Source organism: Cherax quadricarinatus, chromosome 81, assembly GCF_038502225.1.
Source record: "Cherax quadricarinatus isolate ZL_2023a chromosome 81, ASM3850222v1, whole genome shotgun sequence".
Taxonomy (NCBI): Eukaryota; Metazoa; Arthropoda; class Malacostraca; order Decapoda; family Parastacidae; genus Cherax; species Cherax quadricarinatus.
Genome location: NC_091372.1, coordinates 9,715,959 through 9,733,523, shown reverse-complemented (window position 1 = coordinate 9,733,523; position 17,565 = coordinate 9,715,959). Strand labels below are relative to the sequence as shown.

Sequence of the window (17,565 nt, the reverse complement as noted above, 5' to 3'; positions counted from 1 at the left end):
CCCGAGCGGGGTCCACTGTTTTTTAAAATATGTCAATATAAACTGGTCAATTCAAAAACTCATTTTAAAAATTAATTTAAAAAAATTTTTTTTATCGTTTTAAAATTTTTTTTTCATTAATTTAATGTAAAATTTTTAAATTTGACCAAAGAATCTTGAAAACTTATAACCTTATTTTAAAAGGTAATTTAAGCCAAACCCTAAATAAATTTTAGATTTGTTTTAAAAATTTAATAAAACAAAATAAAAACATTTTTTCGTAGTTAGAAGATTTTAAAAATTTTTCAGCAAATTTTTTCTTTTCCTATAGGGAAGATGAACGTGTATTTAAACCAAGATTAAGTTCTGCCTATTCCCGAAAATATATATATATATATTATATATATATATATATATAGAAAATATATATTCTTCTTTCAAAACCCGCCGTTCCAAGGAGGTGGGCCCCAAAAAAAAACTGGTTTTTCCCAAATTTAGTAATATATACAGGAGAAGGGGTTACTAGCCCTTGCCCGCATTTTAAACCTCTTAGCATTTAAGAGGAAAATTTTACTTCCCCCGGAAATATATATATATATATATATATATATATATATATATATATCTATATATATATATATATTGGGTTTATATATATATATATATATATATATATATATATATATATATATATATATATATATATATATATATATATATATATATATATATATATACAAAAGATCACATAAAAGGTGATTTTTTATATATATATATATATATATATATATATATATATATTTATATATATATAGGGAAGTACCACCTCTGTAGCTGGAATGGGGACCCTCATCCTCAGAGAAGACAATATATATGTATGTATATATATATATATATATATATATATATATATATATATATATATATATATATATATATATATATATATATATATATAATGTGAGTAATCACGAATGCGCTTGGAATTTCTCTATTCTTTCAGAATGGTTGTTTTGCATATATATATATATATATATATATATATATATATATATATATATATATATATATATATATATATATATATATATATATATATATATATATATTTATTTTTTTTTTTTTTTTCAACAAGTTGGTCGTCTCCCACCGAGGCAGGGTGACCCAAAAAAGAAAGAAAATCCCCAAAAAGAAAATACTTTCATCATCATTCAACACTTTCACCACACTCACACATATCACTGCTTTTGCAGAGGTGCTCAGAATACAACAGTTTAGAAGCATATATGTATAAAGATACATAACATATCCCTCCAAACTGCCAATATCTATATACATATATATATATATATATATATATATATATATATATATATATATATATATATATATATAAATATATATACTATATATATATATATATATACACACGTATATACGTATATGTAAACTTCATCTGCCATCATTTACATCTTGCTCCCACTATGTTGCATCTTCACCCTAGATACCAGTGTTGGTGGACCTTCCTGGAGTGGGCAGCAATCTACAGGACCATCCAGCTGTCGTCGGCCTCTCGTGGACTGTCAAGCCAGGATCTGCTTCCCGCTTATTGGATCTCATCAATCCCGCACACATTAGAAATTACATCCAGAACAGACAAGGTTCATTTCTGTATTTCGTAGCTGCACCGTGAGTTAGTTTAATAGTTATATTTTTCAGCCTTCCCGTGGGCGGTAGTCAGAAGAATACAGAAGCAAATAATGAGTCCAGAGACTGGGCACCAATCTTATAATGGTTAAGTTACAGTTATTATTAAATATTCACACATACATACGTACCATATATATATATATATATATATATATATATATATATATATATATATATATATATACAGTGGACCCCCGGTTAACGATTTTAATCCGTGCAAGAGGGGTAATTGTTATGCGAAATAATCGTTATGTGAATGAATTTTCCCCATAAGAAATAATGGAAATAAAATTAATCCGTGCAAGACACCCAAAAGTATGAAAACAAAAATTTTTTTACCACATGAAATGTTAATTTTAATACACACAAACTGAAAAAGGCATGCACACTTACATGACACTTACTTTTATTGAAGATCTGGTGATGATTGATGGGATGGGAGGAGGGGAGAGTGTCGAACTTATTGTTTAGAAGGGGAATCCCCTTCCATTAGGACTTGAGGTAGCAAGTCCTTTTCCGGGGTTACTTCCCTTCTTCTTTTAATGCCACTAGGACCAGCTTGAGAGTCACTGGACCTCTGTCGCACAACAAATCTGTCCATAGAGCTCTGTACCTCCCGTTCCTTTACGATTTGTCTAAAATGGGCCACAACATTGTCATTGAAATAGTCACCAGCACGGCTTGCAACAGCTGTGTCAGGGTGATTTTCATCCATAAAGGTTTGCAGTTCAACCCACTGTGCACACATTTCCTTAATTTTTGAAGTAGGCACAATGGATTCCACAACTGGCATAGGCTTCTCAGGGTTAGCCCCAAACCCTTCAAATTCTTTCTTAATTTCCATACTAATTCTCACCCTTTTTACCACAGGGTTGGCACTAGAAGCTTTCTTGGGGCCCATGGTCACTTATTTTCCAGAAACGGCACCGAAAACACTGTAATAATACGAAATATTCCGAGTGTATGCTTGGATGTTACCGCGGAGGCTGGCTGGTAAACAATGGCACGGGCGGCACATGTGAGGCTGGCTGAGGGCGCACATTGGACGCGTCTCGGACGAAAATCGGTGAGCGGGTTTTTAATCGGTATGCGCGGCAAAAATTTTGCGATTAAAGTAAGCGGTATGCGGAATAATCGCTATGTGATGCCATCGTTATGCGGGGGTCCACTGTATATATATATATACATATATATAGTATATATATATATATATATATATATATATATATATATATATATATATATATACAGTGGTACATCTGTGTATATCTTAAATTTGACTCTCATTTAACTTTGATAGGCATACGTTAAACCTCTCTTTGGACTATGCAAAAATATGTTATATATTTTCTCCCCGTCAGTCCAATTCTGAAATATAATGGTACAAAAGTATGGTATAAAAAGATGCAAAATTCTATCACTTTAGGACCAATCTAAATGAATAATTTCAGCTCTGGGACCTTTTTTGAAGTGACCATGGTCCTAGGACTCTGGTCACTCCATTAAACATACTCTAAATTCTTTGATTTTTTGTGTCTTGGCTCCGCAAAAAGCAGTAATAACGTCCGGAGTCTGATTGACTGTTTGATGGTTATAGCAGTAAAAGTCTGAAGCATAATAGTCATGTAAATTAACTATATCAACACCTGTGTTTATGTAATGGCACCAATGTTTTTTTTTTTTTTTTTTTTTTTTTTGTTCGCCAGGTCCTTTAACGAATCCATTGGCCGTGGAGGGATATGCTTGGGGCCTAGCCGAAGAAGGTGACCCGTACTGGCCAGAGTTTCAATATCTCTTCTTTTCTGGCACTCCAGCGGCCGACGCTGGACTGGTGCTTACTGATCTCCTGGGCTTCAGGAGAGATGTAAGTTGAAGAGAAAGTCGTGCTTACATCACTCCCCAAAATCCCTCCTGGAGTTACCTGGAGAGAGTTTCGGGTATCAACGCCCCCACGGCCTGGTCTGTGACCAGACCTCATGGTGGATCAGAGCATAACCAGGCTATTACTGCACACAATCTTCCAGATTAAAAAATTTAATAGTAAAAATGCTCGAAAAAGTCCCCTAGTGCCCTCTTCTAATTCTGAAACTAATTTACTTTTTTCTTATTAGATCTAAGCTATTCTAAATTTACCTGAGGTTAGGTAAGGATCGTCAGGAAACAGGACAAGACCCTACACGGGTCTTAGTCAAATGATGACCCACAGCTGGAGCTTTTGGTCATCTGACCGAAGCCTTCCACTGGCTTACCCCTCAACCCCTTTAAAAATTATGGTTATAATTATAACCATTAATTTACCTAATATCACATACCAATAGACCCCCTGGGTGTCTTCAAGACCCCTGGGTGTCTTCAAGACCCCTGGGTGTCTTCAAGACCCCTGGGTGTCTTCAAGACCCCTGGGTGTCTTCAAGACCCCTGGGTGTCTTCAAGACCCCTGGGTGTCTTCAAGACCCCTGGCTGTCTTCAAGACCCCTGGGTGTCTTCAAGACCCCTGGCTGTCCTTAAGTCCCATGACTATTTTCAAGACTCCTTTCTGTTTTCAAGACCCCTGGCTGTCTTCAAGACCCATGACTGTCTTCAAGGCAACTGGCTGTCATTAATTAAGACCCATGACTGTTTTCAAGACCTCAGGCTGTCTTCAAGACCACCTGGCTGTCTTCAAGACCCCTGGCTGTCTTCAGGACCCACTGGCTGTCTTCAATACCCCCTGGCTGTCTTCAAGACCCCTTGGCTGTCTTCAAGACCCCTGGCTGTCTTCAGGACCCACTGGCTGTCTTCAAGAACCCCTGGCTGTCTTCAAAGCCCCCTGGCTGTCTTCAAGACCCCTGGCTGTCTTCAAGACCCCAGGCTGTCTTCAAGACCCCTGGCTGTCTTCAAGACCCCTGGCTGTCTTCAAGACCCATGGTTGTCTTCGAGACCCCTGGCTGTCTTCAAGACCCCCTGGCAGTCTTCAAGACCCCTGGCTGTCCTCAAGGCCCCTGGCTGTCTTCAAGACCCCTGGCTGTCTTCAAGACCCCTGGCTGTCTTCAAGATCCCTGGCTGTCTTCAAGACCCCTGGCTGTCTTCAAGACCCCTGGCTGTCTTCAAGACCCCTGGCTGTCCTCAAGGCCCCTGGCTGTCTTCAAGACCCCTGGCTGTCTTCAAGACCCCTGGCTGTCTTCAAGACCCCTGGCTGTCTTCAAGACCCCTGGCTGTCTTCAAGACCCCTGGCTGTCTTCAAGACCCCTGGCTGTCTTCAAGACCCCTGGCTGTCTTCAAGACCCCTGGCTGTCTTCAAGACCCCTGGCTGTCTTCAAGACCCCTGGCTGTCTTCAAGACCCCTGGCTGTCTTCAAGACCCCTGGCTGTCTTCAAGACCCCTGGCTGTCTTCAAGACCCCTGGCTGTCTTCAAGACCCCTGGCTGTCTTCAAGACCCCTGGCTGTCTTCAAGACCCCTGGCTGTCTTCAAGACCCCTGGCTGTCTTCAAGACCCCTGGCTGTCTTCAAGACCCCTGGCTGTCTTCAAGACCCCTGGCTGTCTTCAAGACCCCTGGTTGTCTTCAAGACCCCTGGCTGTCTTCAAGACCCCTGGCTGTCTTCAAGACCCCTGGCTGTCTTCAAGACCCCTGGCTGTCTTCAAGACCCCTGGCTGTCTTCAAGACCCCTGGCTGTCTTCAAGACCCCTGGCTGTCTTCAAGACCCCCCTGGCTGTCTTCAAGACCCCTGGCTGTCTTCAAGACCCCCTGGCTGTCTTCAAGACCCCTGGCTGTCTTCAAGACCCCTGGCTGTCTTCAAGACCCCTGGCTGTCTTCAAGACCCCTGGCTGTCTTCAAGACCCCTGGTTGTCTTCAAGACCCCCTGGCTGTCTTCAAGACCCCTGGCTGTCTTCAAGACCCCTGGCTGTCTTCAAGACCCCTGGCTGTCTTCAAGACCCCTGGCTGTCTTCAAGACCCCTGGCTGGTCTTCAAGACCCCTGGCTGTCTTCAAGACCCCTGGCTGTCGTCAAGACCCCTGGCTGTCTTTAAGACCCCCCTGGCAATCTTCAAGACCCCTGGTTGTCTTCAAGACCCCCTGGCTGTCTTCAAGACCCCTGGCTGTCTTCAAGACCCCTGGCTGTCTTCAAGACCCCTGGCTGTCTTCAAGACCCCTGGCTGTCTTCAAGACCCCTGGCTGTCTTCAAGACCCCTGGCTGTCTTCAAAACCCCTGGCTGTCTTCAAGACCCCTGGCTGTCTTCAAGACCCCTGGCTGTCTTCAAGACCCCTGGCTGTCTTCAAGACCCCTGGCTGTCTTCAAGACCCCTGGCTGTCTTCAAGACCCTTGGCTGTCTTCAAGACCCCTGGCTGTCTTCAAGACCCCTGGGTGTCTTCAAGACCCCTGGCTGTCTTCAAGACCCCTGTCTGTCTTCAAGACCCCCTGGCTGTCTTCAAGACCCCTAACTGTCTTCAAGACCCCTGGCTGTCTTCAAGACCCCTAACTGTCTTCAAGACCCCTGGCTGTCTTCAAGACCCCCTGGCTGTCTTCAAGACCACTGGCTGTCTTCAAGACCTCTGGCTGTCTTCAAGGCCCCCTGGCTGTCTTCAAGATCCCCCTGGCTGTCTTCAAGACCCCTGGCTGTCTTCAAGACCCCTGGCTGTCTTCAAGAACCCCTGGCTGTCTTCAAGACCCGTGACTGTCTTCAAGACCCTGGCTTTCTTCAAGACCCCCTGGCTGTCTTCAAGACCCTGGCTGTCTTCAAGCCCCCTGGCTGTCTTCAAGACCCTGACTGTCTTCAAGGCCCCCTAGCTGTCTTCAAGATCCCCCTGGCTGTCTTCAATACCCCTGACTGCCTTCAAGATCCTGGCTGTCTTCAAGACCCACTGGCTGTCTTCAAGACCCACTGGCTGTCTTCAAGACCCACTGGCTGTCTTCAAGACCCACTGGCTGTCTTCAAGACTCTCTGGCTGTCTTCAAGACCCCCTGGCTGTCTTCAAGACTCTCTGGCTGTCAAGACCCCTGGCTGTCTTCAAGACCCCCTGGCTGTCTTCAAGACCCCTGGCTGTCTTCAAGACCCTCTGGCTGTCTTTAAGACTTCCTGGCTGTCTTCAAGATCCCCTGGCTGTCTTCAAGATCCCCTGGCTGTCTTCAAGATCCCCTGGCTGTCTTCAAGATCCCCTGGCTGTCTTCAAGATCCCCTGGCTGTCTTCAAGATCCCCTGGCTGTCTTCAAGATCCCCTGGCTGTCTTCAAGATCCCCTGGCTGTCTTCAAGATCCCCTGGCTGTCTTCAAGACCCCCTGGCTGTCTTCAAAGCCCCCTGGCTGTCTTCAAGACCCCAGGCTGTCTTCAAGACCCCTGGCTGTCTTCAAGTCCCCCTGGCTGTCTTCAAGATCCCCTGGCTGTCTTCAAGACCCCCTGACTGTCTTCAAGACCCCCTGGCTGTCTTCAAGATCCCCTGGCTGTCTTCAAGACCACTGACTGTCTTCAAGACCGCTGGCAGTCTTCAAGACCCCTATCTGTCTTCAAGACCCCCTGGCTGTCTTCAAGACCCCTGGCTGTCTTCAAGACCTCTGGCTGTCTTCAAGAACCCTGACTATATTCAAGACCCCTGGCTGTCTTCAAGACTCATGGCTGTCTTCAAGATCCCTGGCTGTCTTCAAGACCCCTGGCTGTCTTCAAGACCTCTGGCTGTCTTCAAGACCTCTGGCTGTCTCTGACTGTCTTCAAGACTCCATGGCTGTCTTCAAGACCCCCTGGCTGTCTTCAAGATCCCCTGGCTGTCTTCAAGATCCCCTGGCTGTCTTCAAGATCCCCTGGCTGTCTTCAAGACCCCCTGGCTGTCTTCAAGATCCCCTGGCTGTCTTCAAGACCCCCTGGCTGTCTTCAAGACCCCCTGGCTGTCTTCAAGATCCCCTGGCTGTCTTCAAGACCCCCTGGCTGTCTTCAAGACCCCCTGGCTGTCTTCAAGATCCCCTGGCTGTCTTCAAGATCCCCTGGCTGTCTTCAAGATCCCCTGGCTGTCTTCAAGACCCCTGGTTGTCTTCAACACTCCTGGCTGTCTTCAAGACTCCTGGCTGTCTTCAAGATCCCTGGCTGTCTTCAAGACCCCTGGCTGTCTTCAAGACCCCTGAAGACTGTCTTCAAGTCCCCCTGGCTGTCTTCAAGACCCCTGGCTGTCTTCAAGACCCCTGACTGTCTTCAAGACCCCTGACTGTCTTCAAGACCTCTGACTGTCTTCAAGACCCCCTGCTGTCTTCAAGACCCCTGACTGTCTTCAAGACCCCCGGCTGTCTTCAAGACCCCTGGCTGTCTTCAAAACCCCTGACTGTCTTCAAGACCCCCTGACTGTCTTCAAGTCCCCCTGGCTGTCTTCAAGACCCCCTGGCTGTCTTCAAGACCCCCTGACTGTCTTCAAGTCCCCCTGGCTGTCTTCAAGACCCCCTGGCTGTCTTCAAGACCCCCTGACTGTCTTCAAGAGTCCCGAAATCCTCCCCAGGTATACTCCAGGTATACTCCAGGTATACTCCAGGTATACTCCAGGTATACTCTAGGTATACTCCAGGTATACTCCAGGTATACTCTAGGTATACTCCAGGTATACTCCAGGTATACTCCAGGTATACTCCAGGTATACTTCAGGTATACTCCAGGTATACTCCAGGTATACTCCAGGTATACTCCAGGTATACTCCAGGTATACTCCAGGTATACTCCAGGTATACTCCAGGTATACTTCAGGTATACTTCAGGTATACTTCAGGTATACTCCAGGTATACTCCAGGTATACTCCAGGTATACTCCAGGTATACTCCAGGTATACTTCAGGTATACTCCAGGTATACTCCAGGTATACTCCAGGTATACTCCAGGTATACTTCAGGTATACTTCAGGTATACTCCAGGTATACTCCAGGTATACTCCAGGTATACTCCAGGTATACTTCAGGTATACTTCAGGTATACTCCAGGTATACTCCAGGTATACTCTAGGTATACTCCAGGTATACTCCAGGTATACTCCAGGTATACTCCAGGTATATTCCAGGTATACTCCAGGTATACTTCAGGTATACTCCAGGTATACTCCAGGTATACTCCAGGTATACCACTCTTTATTTCATTAGTCTTTATTATTAGTATTGTAATGACGCGGAAGATTTATTATTATTATTATTATTATTATTATTATTGTTAGGAAGCACTAAAGCAATAGAGATCAGATTCAGTTCCTGAGAAATGTAATTCCATCAAGTTTGATCCAAGGAAGGAGAGGACAAGTTCAATTTCTTGAAGTATTAGCCCATTTTGTTTTTTATCTTCAGAAATTGATGATATTTATGCATTTTTTTGCAAATGTAATACTTGTATGGGACTGTCCTCTTATGGGTGAGTATTCAACCCGATTGAATCTTTATAACTCCTCGAGAAAGATATTTGGACGGGGACCTGCGTGTCCACTTCCTCGGCGTGATCATAACATTCTCCTGTATCCCAGATGTTGTCTGAACGCCACTGGCGTGATCATAACATCCTCCTGTATTGCAGATGATGTCTCTGGCTTGATCATAGCATCCTCCTGTATTGCAGTTGATGTCTCTGGCGTGATCATAACATTCTCCTGTATCCCAGATGATGTCTGAATGCCACTGGCATGATCATAACATCCTCCTGTATTCCAGATGATGTCTCTGGCTTGATCATAGCATCCTCCTGTATTCCAGATGTCTGAACGCCACTGGCATGATCATAACATCCTCCTGTATTCCAGATGTCTGAACGCCACTGGCGTGATCATAACATCTTCCTGTATAGTTTCCTCCATGTCTGTATGCCACACTCACCTCCTCTAGGTATTAGACTCTGATCTTGACTAATAAGACACATGTGGCAACGTCTGGGTATCTTTACTTAAGACATTCAGGCTGAATATCTTTCCAGTAAAGATACCGGATGTTATACATATCTTATCCAACCATTTATCATACTTATCTTGCTGATCAATCTTGCAGTTCTTCCAGCAGTATTTTGGGCCTATAAAGGGGAAGGATGGGTTCAACATTTTACCTCTGTTGGCTCGACAAAAGAGCCGAGGGACTGTACGGCTGAGGTCTGGCGACCCTCACGAGTCCCCTCTCATTGACCCCAACTTCCTCAGTCACCCTGATGATGTTGCTGCCTTTATACGTGGTAAGTACATGAGAGTACGAGAGCACATGAGAGTATGAGAGTACTTGATCTGGGACAAAAGACATAATAGATAGTGTTTAGAAGATTTATGTTGTTATATTGCTCGTCAGGATAAAGTCCCTCCACGGGTCCTAATTTTTCGACGACCCGTTTTCCCCAACACGGACTGGAGAGGGACAACAGCTGTATATGGAGGTGCTGCAAGTCAAGTGCTTATACAACTGAAAGACTTCTGAGAAGCAGTTTCAGTAGTGTTCTGAAGTTCCGCACTTATCACACTGAAGAATCAGTGGCTGGTATCTTTCCCTTTGGCGGTGTTAGTGAAGAACGAGTGAACATGGACACAAGAGTGTAACCCTGCACTAGGCCTATTGGCCCTTACTGGGCAGATCTAGTTCAAGCCCACCTACACAATAAACTTACTCATGAAATCGTAACCAAACAAAGGAACGGATGGGACTCTTGCCATGGGTTCGAATCCCACCCGTTCTGTGACTGATGAAAACAACATGTTGGAACATCCAAAGAAAGAGCATGAGTTTTAAAAGATGTTTGAAAAGGTCCCTTTTCTGGTCCAACCATCTCTTAACACTTCAGAAGTCTGACTACCTGTTGAACACAGACTAGTTCCCCTGGAGAGGCAGAAGCTACGTGAGTTGTACCTCAGGGACATTCAGACTTAATCCTCCACTATAGTACTGGGTGTATACCTGGAGAGGTTTTTGGGGGTCAACGCCCCCACAGCCCGGTCTGTGACCAGTATGTGACGAGTACTTTTAAAAAGCACTTTAACGTTGGAAAAACAGAGTACTGGATGTGTGCGGGAGAAGATACTGGACATGATTCCATAAAAAAAAATTTATTCAGCAAGTACAGGCGTTGTTATTGAAGCCCTAAGTTACTGTATCTTAATATTTTCTTACGATTATTATTAAATTATTATTAAATTAGTCATTCATAATATATCTCTTCATTACGTATTTTTAATCAATATAAAATGAGTAAAGAAGAAGGTTATGTTAGAATTCGTCAGGAAACAAAACAAGTGTTTCCTGATGTTGGTCTTAGTCATATGATGACCAGTCACTGCAGTTTTTGTCATCTGACCGATACCTTCCACTGGCTTTCCACTCTACCCATTAAAAATTTAAGATTATTAATAATAAATTTGTCTAAAACATTAGTAAATAGTGAACATTAAAATGGTATAAAATACCGACAGGTTGTTAGGTAAGACACATATGCAACAGTTAGGTATCTGCAGAAGATACTTGAAGATGATCAAGTATCTTCTGCTTCTATCAACTTTTCTGTACTTGACTGAAGAAGCCTACTGTGTAGGCGAAACGTTTCATAATAAAGATACCTAACTGTTGCATATGTGTCTTACCTAACAACATTAGTAAATAGTAAAATCAAATTCATAAAAAAATCACATTATATCTTATCTAGACTCATTTTAAAAATAATATATATCAGTAATAATTTACAGCAGTTTGCAGTAATAATATAATAATGAATAACAGTAAAAATTAATTCCACAGGTATAAAGTTTATTCTGGGGATCGGTAATACAACAGCTCTGAAGAGTGACCATGAAGCCAAGTTCCATGATAAGGTATGTTTATAAGTCAAACCTTGGTATCCGCTGACTCGGTATCCGCTGACTCGGTATCCGCTGATTCGGTATTCGCTGACTCGGTATCCGCTGATTCGGTATTCGCTGACTCGGTATCCGCTGATTCGGTATTCGCTGACTCGGTATCCACTGATTCGGTATTCGCTGACTCGGTATCCGCTGTTTCAGTTATCCACTGTTTACAGTGGCCCAACAGTACCTCTTAATTCATAACGGCCCCAAAGAGCAAAAATAGAGAAGCTGGAAGTTGTTCAAAGCCTAAGACAAGCCTTGAAGTACTTCCCATCAGTGAAAAGTAATAATTCTCTATTTATTGTGCATAAATTATCAATTAATATTTGTTAGGTATGTATAGGACTTATATATAGGGTTTGCTAGTATCCGCGGTTCCGGTATCCACGGCAGCTCTTTAATACGTATCCCCCGTGGATACAGGAGGACTCCTGTATCCTGTAAAGCTGAGCCTTTGTAAAATTTGAAATACTTTCGTATAATCCTAAATACTTGTACATTTGTATGATCTGTTGGCTTAATTATCATCTAGTCACACTGGCATTTGTCACGTGATATATACACCGAGATGTATATGTCTCTCAGTGTATATGTTCTGAGAGTTTACTTCAATCCTCTACACACATGCTATGTATGACAATCTATGTAATTGTATTTGTGTATACCCGAATAAACTTACTTATTCTCGACAAAATCCCTAGGATATCTTAACATAGCCACAAAACTGAGATACTCTAGGGATTTTGTTGAGAAGGCACTAATGTCAGCAAGAAAGACTTTCTACAGGAATTAACCTAAGGAAATGATGGCCAGGAGAAATGTACTAGTTTTACCATACAATGAGAATCTGGTCTGCATGCGTAAGGCATTAAAAAAGATCAATATAAACCTTGCTTTCAAAAAAACACTGGGACAGTGAAAAAAAGGCTGTTTAAAAACACACCCTCTAACAAAGTTGGTGGGGTTTACAAGGTTCCATGTACTCAGTGTCCTCTCTCATATATAGGTCAAACAGGCAAAATTCTGGAAACCAAAATAGCCCAACATAAATACTCAGTCAGGAGAGGGCAGGAGTCGAACGCTATCTTTAACTACGTTAGCTCCTGTAATCACCCCCCGGGATGGGATGCTGCCCGAATTATTGTATCAAACAGTTCTGTCACAGAATGAAACATAATTGAATCTTCTCTCTTGAAACATGACAGGAATACCGTATATAACTCAAATTATGGGTTATACAGCCTCAGCAAAACATCAACAATCACCAAGTCTGAACAAAGCTCTGTGATCAGAGGTACACAGAGTTACAAGAAGTATGTTTCGACTCTCCAGCGAAACAATACTCTACCAAAACATAATTGCTCATTATGCCAGGTGGTCACATGATGGATTGGTGACGCTCGACCAGTTGTCTACACACCAAAACACCATGCTACGCCAGTTAATGTATGCTTATATAACACGTTTAGCAGTGATTGCACTATACATTGACAAGATTACCTGATTACATAGGTAGTGGGTTAAAGGATATTAGATGTAGAAATCTGGATCTTAGAAATGTTATAAGAATGGTATAGAAGAATCCCAGAATAGTAGACAATATAAAGGATGTCTCAGTACCCCTGAGAACATTCAGGAACAGAACATTTAAACAGACAGAGTGTGCATTCATTTTCCTCCTTATATTAATTAAATGGGCTACACAGAATAATAGCAATCCATATATATAATATCCACTGAGAAACGTATTTTCTCAAGTCACAGGACCTGTTCTAAACGGTTAGAAAAAGCTTGGGGCAGACTTTTATATCTTCTAATTTCAAAATCCTTGACTTCTCAAAACCCTCTTACCCCATATGGGGGGATGATGGCAATGGTGGGTGTGACGCCGACCGCTGGCCACTGTCTAAGAGAGCCAGAAGGAGGCGACAGGCCCACTCTGCACTATGCTGAGAAAAACTTCCCCTCCTTCAGTTGTAGCCTTGCAACATTGCATAGCTCCTGATGATGCACTGAGAAGTGTGAAAGTACTTCAACTAAAGATTTCCACCCTCCTGTGGCTTGTCTTGCATAGTTAAGATCGCCTGTCTGCGATTCTTTGCATACATATATATATATATATATATATATATATATATATATATATATATATATATATATATATATATATATATATATATATATATATATATACAGTGGACCCCCGCATCACGGACGCCTTGCATAACGGACAATCCGCATAGCGGACGCTTTGATCGCTAAAATTTTGCCCCGCATAGTGGACAAAAACCCGCTCAGCGGCCTTCGTCCGAGACGCGTCCAATGTGCGGCCTGAGCCACGCTCACATGTTCCGCGGGTGGCATTGTTTACCAGCCAGCCTCCGCGGTAACATCCAAGCATACAATCGGAACATTTTGTATTATTACAGTGTTTTTGGTGATTTTTTTCTGGAAAATAAGTGACCATGGGCCCCAAGAAAGCTTCTAGTGCCAACCCTACAGCAATAAGGGTGAGAATTACTATGGAGATGAAGAAAAAGATCATTGATAAGTATGAAAGTGGAGTGCGTGTCTCCGAGCTGGCCAGGTTGTATAATAAACCCCAATCAACCATCGCTACTATTGGTGGTACAGCTGCTGCTGCTGCTGTATCACCGTCAGCTGCTGCTGCACTGTCAGCTGCTGCTGCTGTACCACCGTCAGCTGCTCCTGCTGCTGTAGTACCGTCTGCTGCTGCTGTAGCATCATCTGCTGCTGCTGTAGCATCGTCTGCTGCTGCTGTAGCATCGTCTGTTGCTGCTGTAGCATCGTCTGTTGCTGCTGTTCCACCGTCAGCTGCTGCTGCTGCTGTAGCATCGTCTGCTGCTGCTGCTGCTGTAGCATCGTCTGCTGCTGCTGTAACATCGTCAGTTGCTGCTGTAGCATCGTCTGCTGCTGCTGTAGCATCGTCTGTTGCTGCTGTAGCATCGTCTGCTGCTGCTGCTGCTGTAGCATCGTCTGCTGCTGCTGTAACATCGTCAGCTGCTGCTGCTGCTGCTGTAGCACCGTTGTTGGTGTGGCTTATTGAGAATACCAAGAAACAATTAACCTCAGAGGATTTGCCACCCAGGATAGCCCAAAAAAGTCAGTGTCATCGAAGACTGTCTAACTTATTTCCATTGGGGTCCTTAATCTTGTCTCCCAGGATGCAACCCACACCAGTCGACTAACACCCAGGTGAACAGGGAAAATGCCTGGAACTAGTGCTCATATTGGTGAATTTAGAGCCAGCAAAGGTTGGTTTGAGAGATTTAAGAATCGTAGTGGCATACACAGTGTGATAAGGCCTGTTCTGGAAGAAAATACCAAACAGGACCTACAGTACTCAGGAGGAAAAGGCACTCCCAGGACACAGTGTCTCATCAGTCATTGCTGCATCTTCAATAAAGGTAAGTGTCATTTATTCTTCATTTAGTAGAGTAGTACATGCACAATATATATTGTGCATGTACTACTCTACTATTGTGCATGTATCCTTCTCTTTGTGTGTAGGAAAATGTATATTTCATGTGGTAAAATTTTTTTTTTCAAACTTTTGGGTGTCTTGCACGGATTAATTTGATTTCCATTATTTCTTATGGGGAAAATTCATTCACATAGCGAACATTTCGCATAACAGCCAGCCCTCTTGCACGGATTAAGGTCGCTATGCGGGGGTCCACTGTATATATATATATATATATATATATTATAGTGCCGAATAGGTAAAGCTTGCGATTTTGGCTTAAATAGCCATGCCCTTCTTGCCGAATAAGGCAAACGAAAATTTGTGTATGCAATTTCGGAAAAATCATTCTGAACCTAACGAAAAAAATATATTTCATTGTGTTTATTATTAAATTATTGTAAACTTGTCTAAAATATATTTAATTGGATTACGCTAAATTAAATTGTGCTTGTTATAATAAGGTTAGGTAAGTTTTCTAAGGTTCTTTTGGTACAAAATTATTAATTTTTACATTAACATAAAAATATGTCTTTAAGGTAATTTATACTACTACAATATCTTGCAAGTTTCATAATGTCAGGTAAAGTGGCTTTATATAATCAGTTTACCACTTACGAGTTATATGTGTAGGTGTTGCCAGGATGTGAGAGAGAGGTGTATGGATCTGACAGCTACTGGGCATGTTATACACGGCACACAGCCAAAACTATGTATCACCCGGCTGGTACCTGTAAGATGGCCCCGTCTTCTGACCCTCTGGGCGTTGTGGACCATACTCTCAAGTAAGTGGAATAATAATCTTTGTTCCTACAAGTACATAATACAACTTGTACAGGCAATAGCTCACATCAGTGACATACTATACAACTTATACAGACCATAGCTGACATCAATGACATACTATATAGAAAGCCCCTGTAATGATTGAACTCTTGTTAGGTACAAGTGTATGACTCTCGTCTTACAACTTAACCAGCGATTTAAAAGACGACTGGGATGTTACAAAATGGAGATATCTATAAAGTATAGACATCTCCAGAGAATACCAGGTCTTTCCCTCTAGCATTCAACATGTTTCTGGTTTTTGTAACAAGCAGAAAATATTCTAGTTCAGTTATCCTTTAAAATTGTGATAAATTTTAATAGTGATTTAGGATTGCAATTGATACAATACTAACTAAATAGAAATTGAGATGTTTATTAACAAAGTTGTCTAGGTGGACAAAATCAAACTAAATGAATTTTGATATAGATTAGGATATAAGCTCCTACACTTCTCTTGTAGTGTAATGTTAAGTTGTACATATAGTAGCATAGTTCTGAAGGCACATTTTTTGATCGACACCATGCCTAACCCTTCTAGGGTAGGGTAGGTGCCTTTTGTCGAAGGCTTTTGCAAAGTCTGTATATATTACATCTGCATTCTTTTTGTCTTCTATGCATTTAGGACCTTGTCGTAGTGATCCAGTAGTTGAGACAGACAGGAGCGACCTGTTCTAAACCCATGTTGCCCTGGGTTGTGTAACTGATGGGTTTCTAGATGGGTGGTGATCAGGACCAAAGATTTTTATGATATGGGATGTTAGTGCTATTGGTCTGTAGCTTTGCTGTTGCTACTGCCCCCTTTGTGGAGTGGGGCTATGTCTGTTGTTTTTAGTAACTGACGACCCCCGTGTCCATGCTCCCTCTCCATAGGATGGAAAAGGCCGTGATAGGGGCTTCTTGCAGTTCTTGATGAACACAGAGTTCCATGAGTCTGGCCCTGGGGCAGAGTGCATGGGCATGTCATTTATCGCCTGTTCGAAGTCATTTGGCGTCAGGATAACATCGGATAGGCTTGTGTTAATCAAATTTTGTGGCGGGGATGGCAGACCAGAGAGGCCTAGCTTGTGGCTAGGCCTGGGGACAGTTGGTCCCAAAGATGAGGAGGTACTTGTGCCTCCTCCCATGGGAGACTTAGGTCTCAGACACTCCCTAAAGAGGGAGCCAAAGCCGGGCCACCACTTGGAAAAAGCCCGGGCCGGGAGAATACCGGCGAATCTTTAATAATAATAATAATAATAATAAGGCACATTTCATAGCAGTACGACTCTTAAGTACGGTCTGGTACGTTACTATCAAGTATAAAACTTATAGTATATGCGTGTGTGCTCAAAGTGCTCGTTATGTCTCAGTAATTGACTTAGTGTCATTATGACACACAACCTCAGCAAAACATCAACAATCACCAAGTCTGAACAAAGTTCTGTGATCAGAGGTACACAGAGTTACAAGAAGTATGTTTCGACTCACCAGCGAAACAATACTCTACCAAAACAGTCTAAATAATGAACAACCAGAGACGAGAGAGATCCCTGGAGAAATGGAGAGAGATGCTGGTGGTCGAGTGATGACCAGCTGTGGAGAGAGAGAGAGAGAGATTGATTTCTCGACTACAGGTTTCACATCAATTGATATCACGTGACTCGCCCCTGGTGCTGCAGAAACACCGGTAGGTAAACGAGCGAGGTGATAGCTAAGCAGTTTAGCAATATGGACAGCCAACCACAACTCTCGAACAGTAAGCACAGGGAAGTGTAAATGTTACATCCAA

General features: G+C 42.7%; 1 protein-coding gene across 1 annotated transcript in view; it reads left to right on the top strand.

Annotated features, from left to right (window-relative positions):
- The window catches only part of LOC128699754 (glucose dehydrogenase [FAD, quinone]), a gene marked incomplete at its 5' end in the record, with an annotated part of 36,965 nt that overhangs the window by 17,542 nt on the left and 1,858 nt on the right, over positions 1-17,565 (top strand). Inside the window, 5 exon segments of the mRNA XM_070102359.1 lie at positions 1,484-1,640; positions 3,396-3,553; positions 9,657-9,834; positions 11,379-11,452; positions 15,603-15,754. Coding sequence (XP_069958460.1) covers positions 1,484-1,640; positions 3,396-3,553; positions 9,657-9,834; positions 11,379-11,452; positions 15,603-15,754 — 719 coding nt within the window.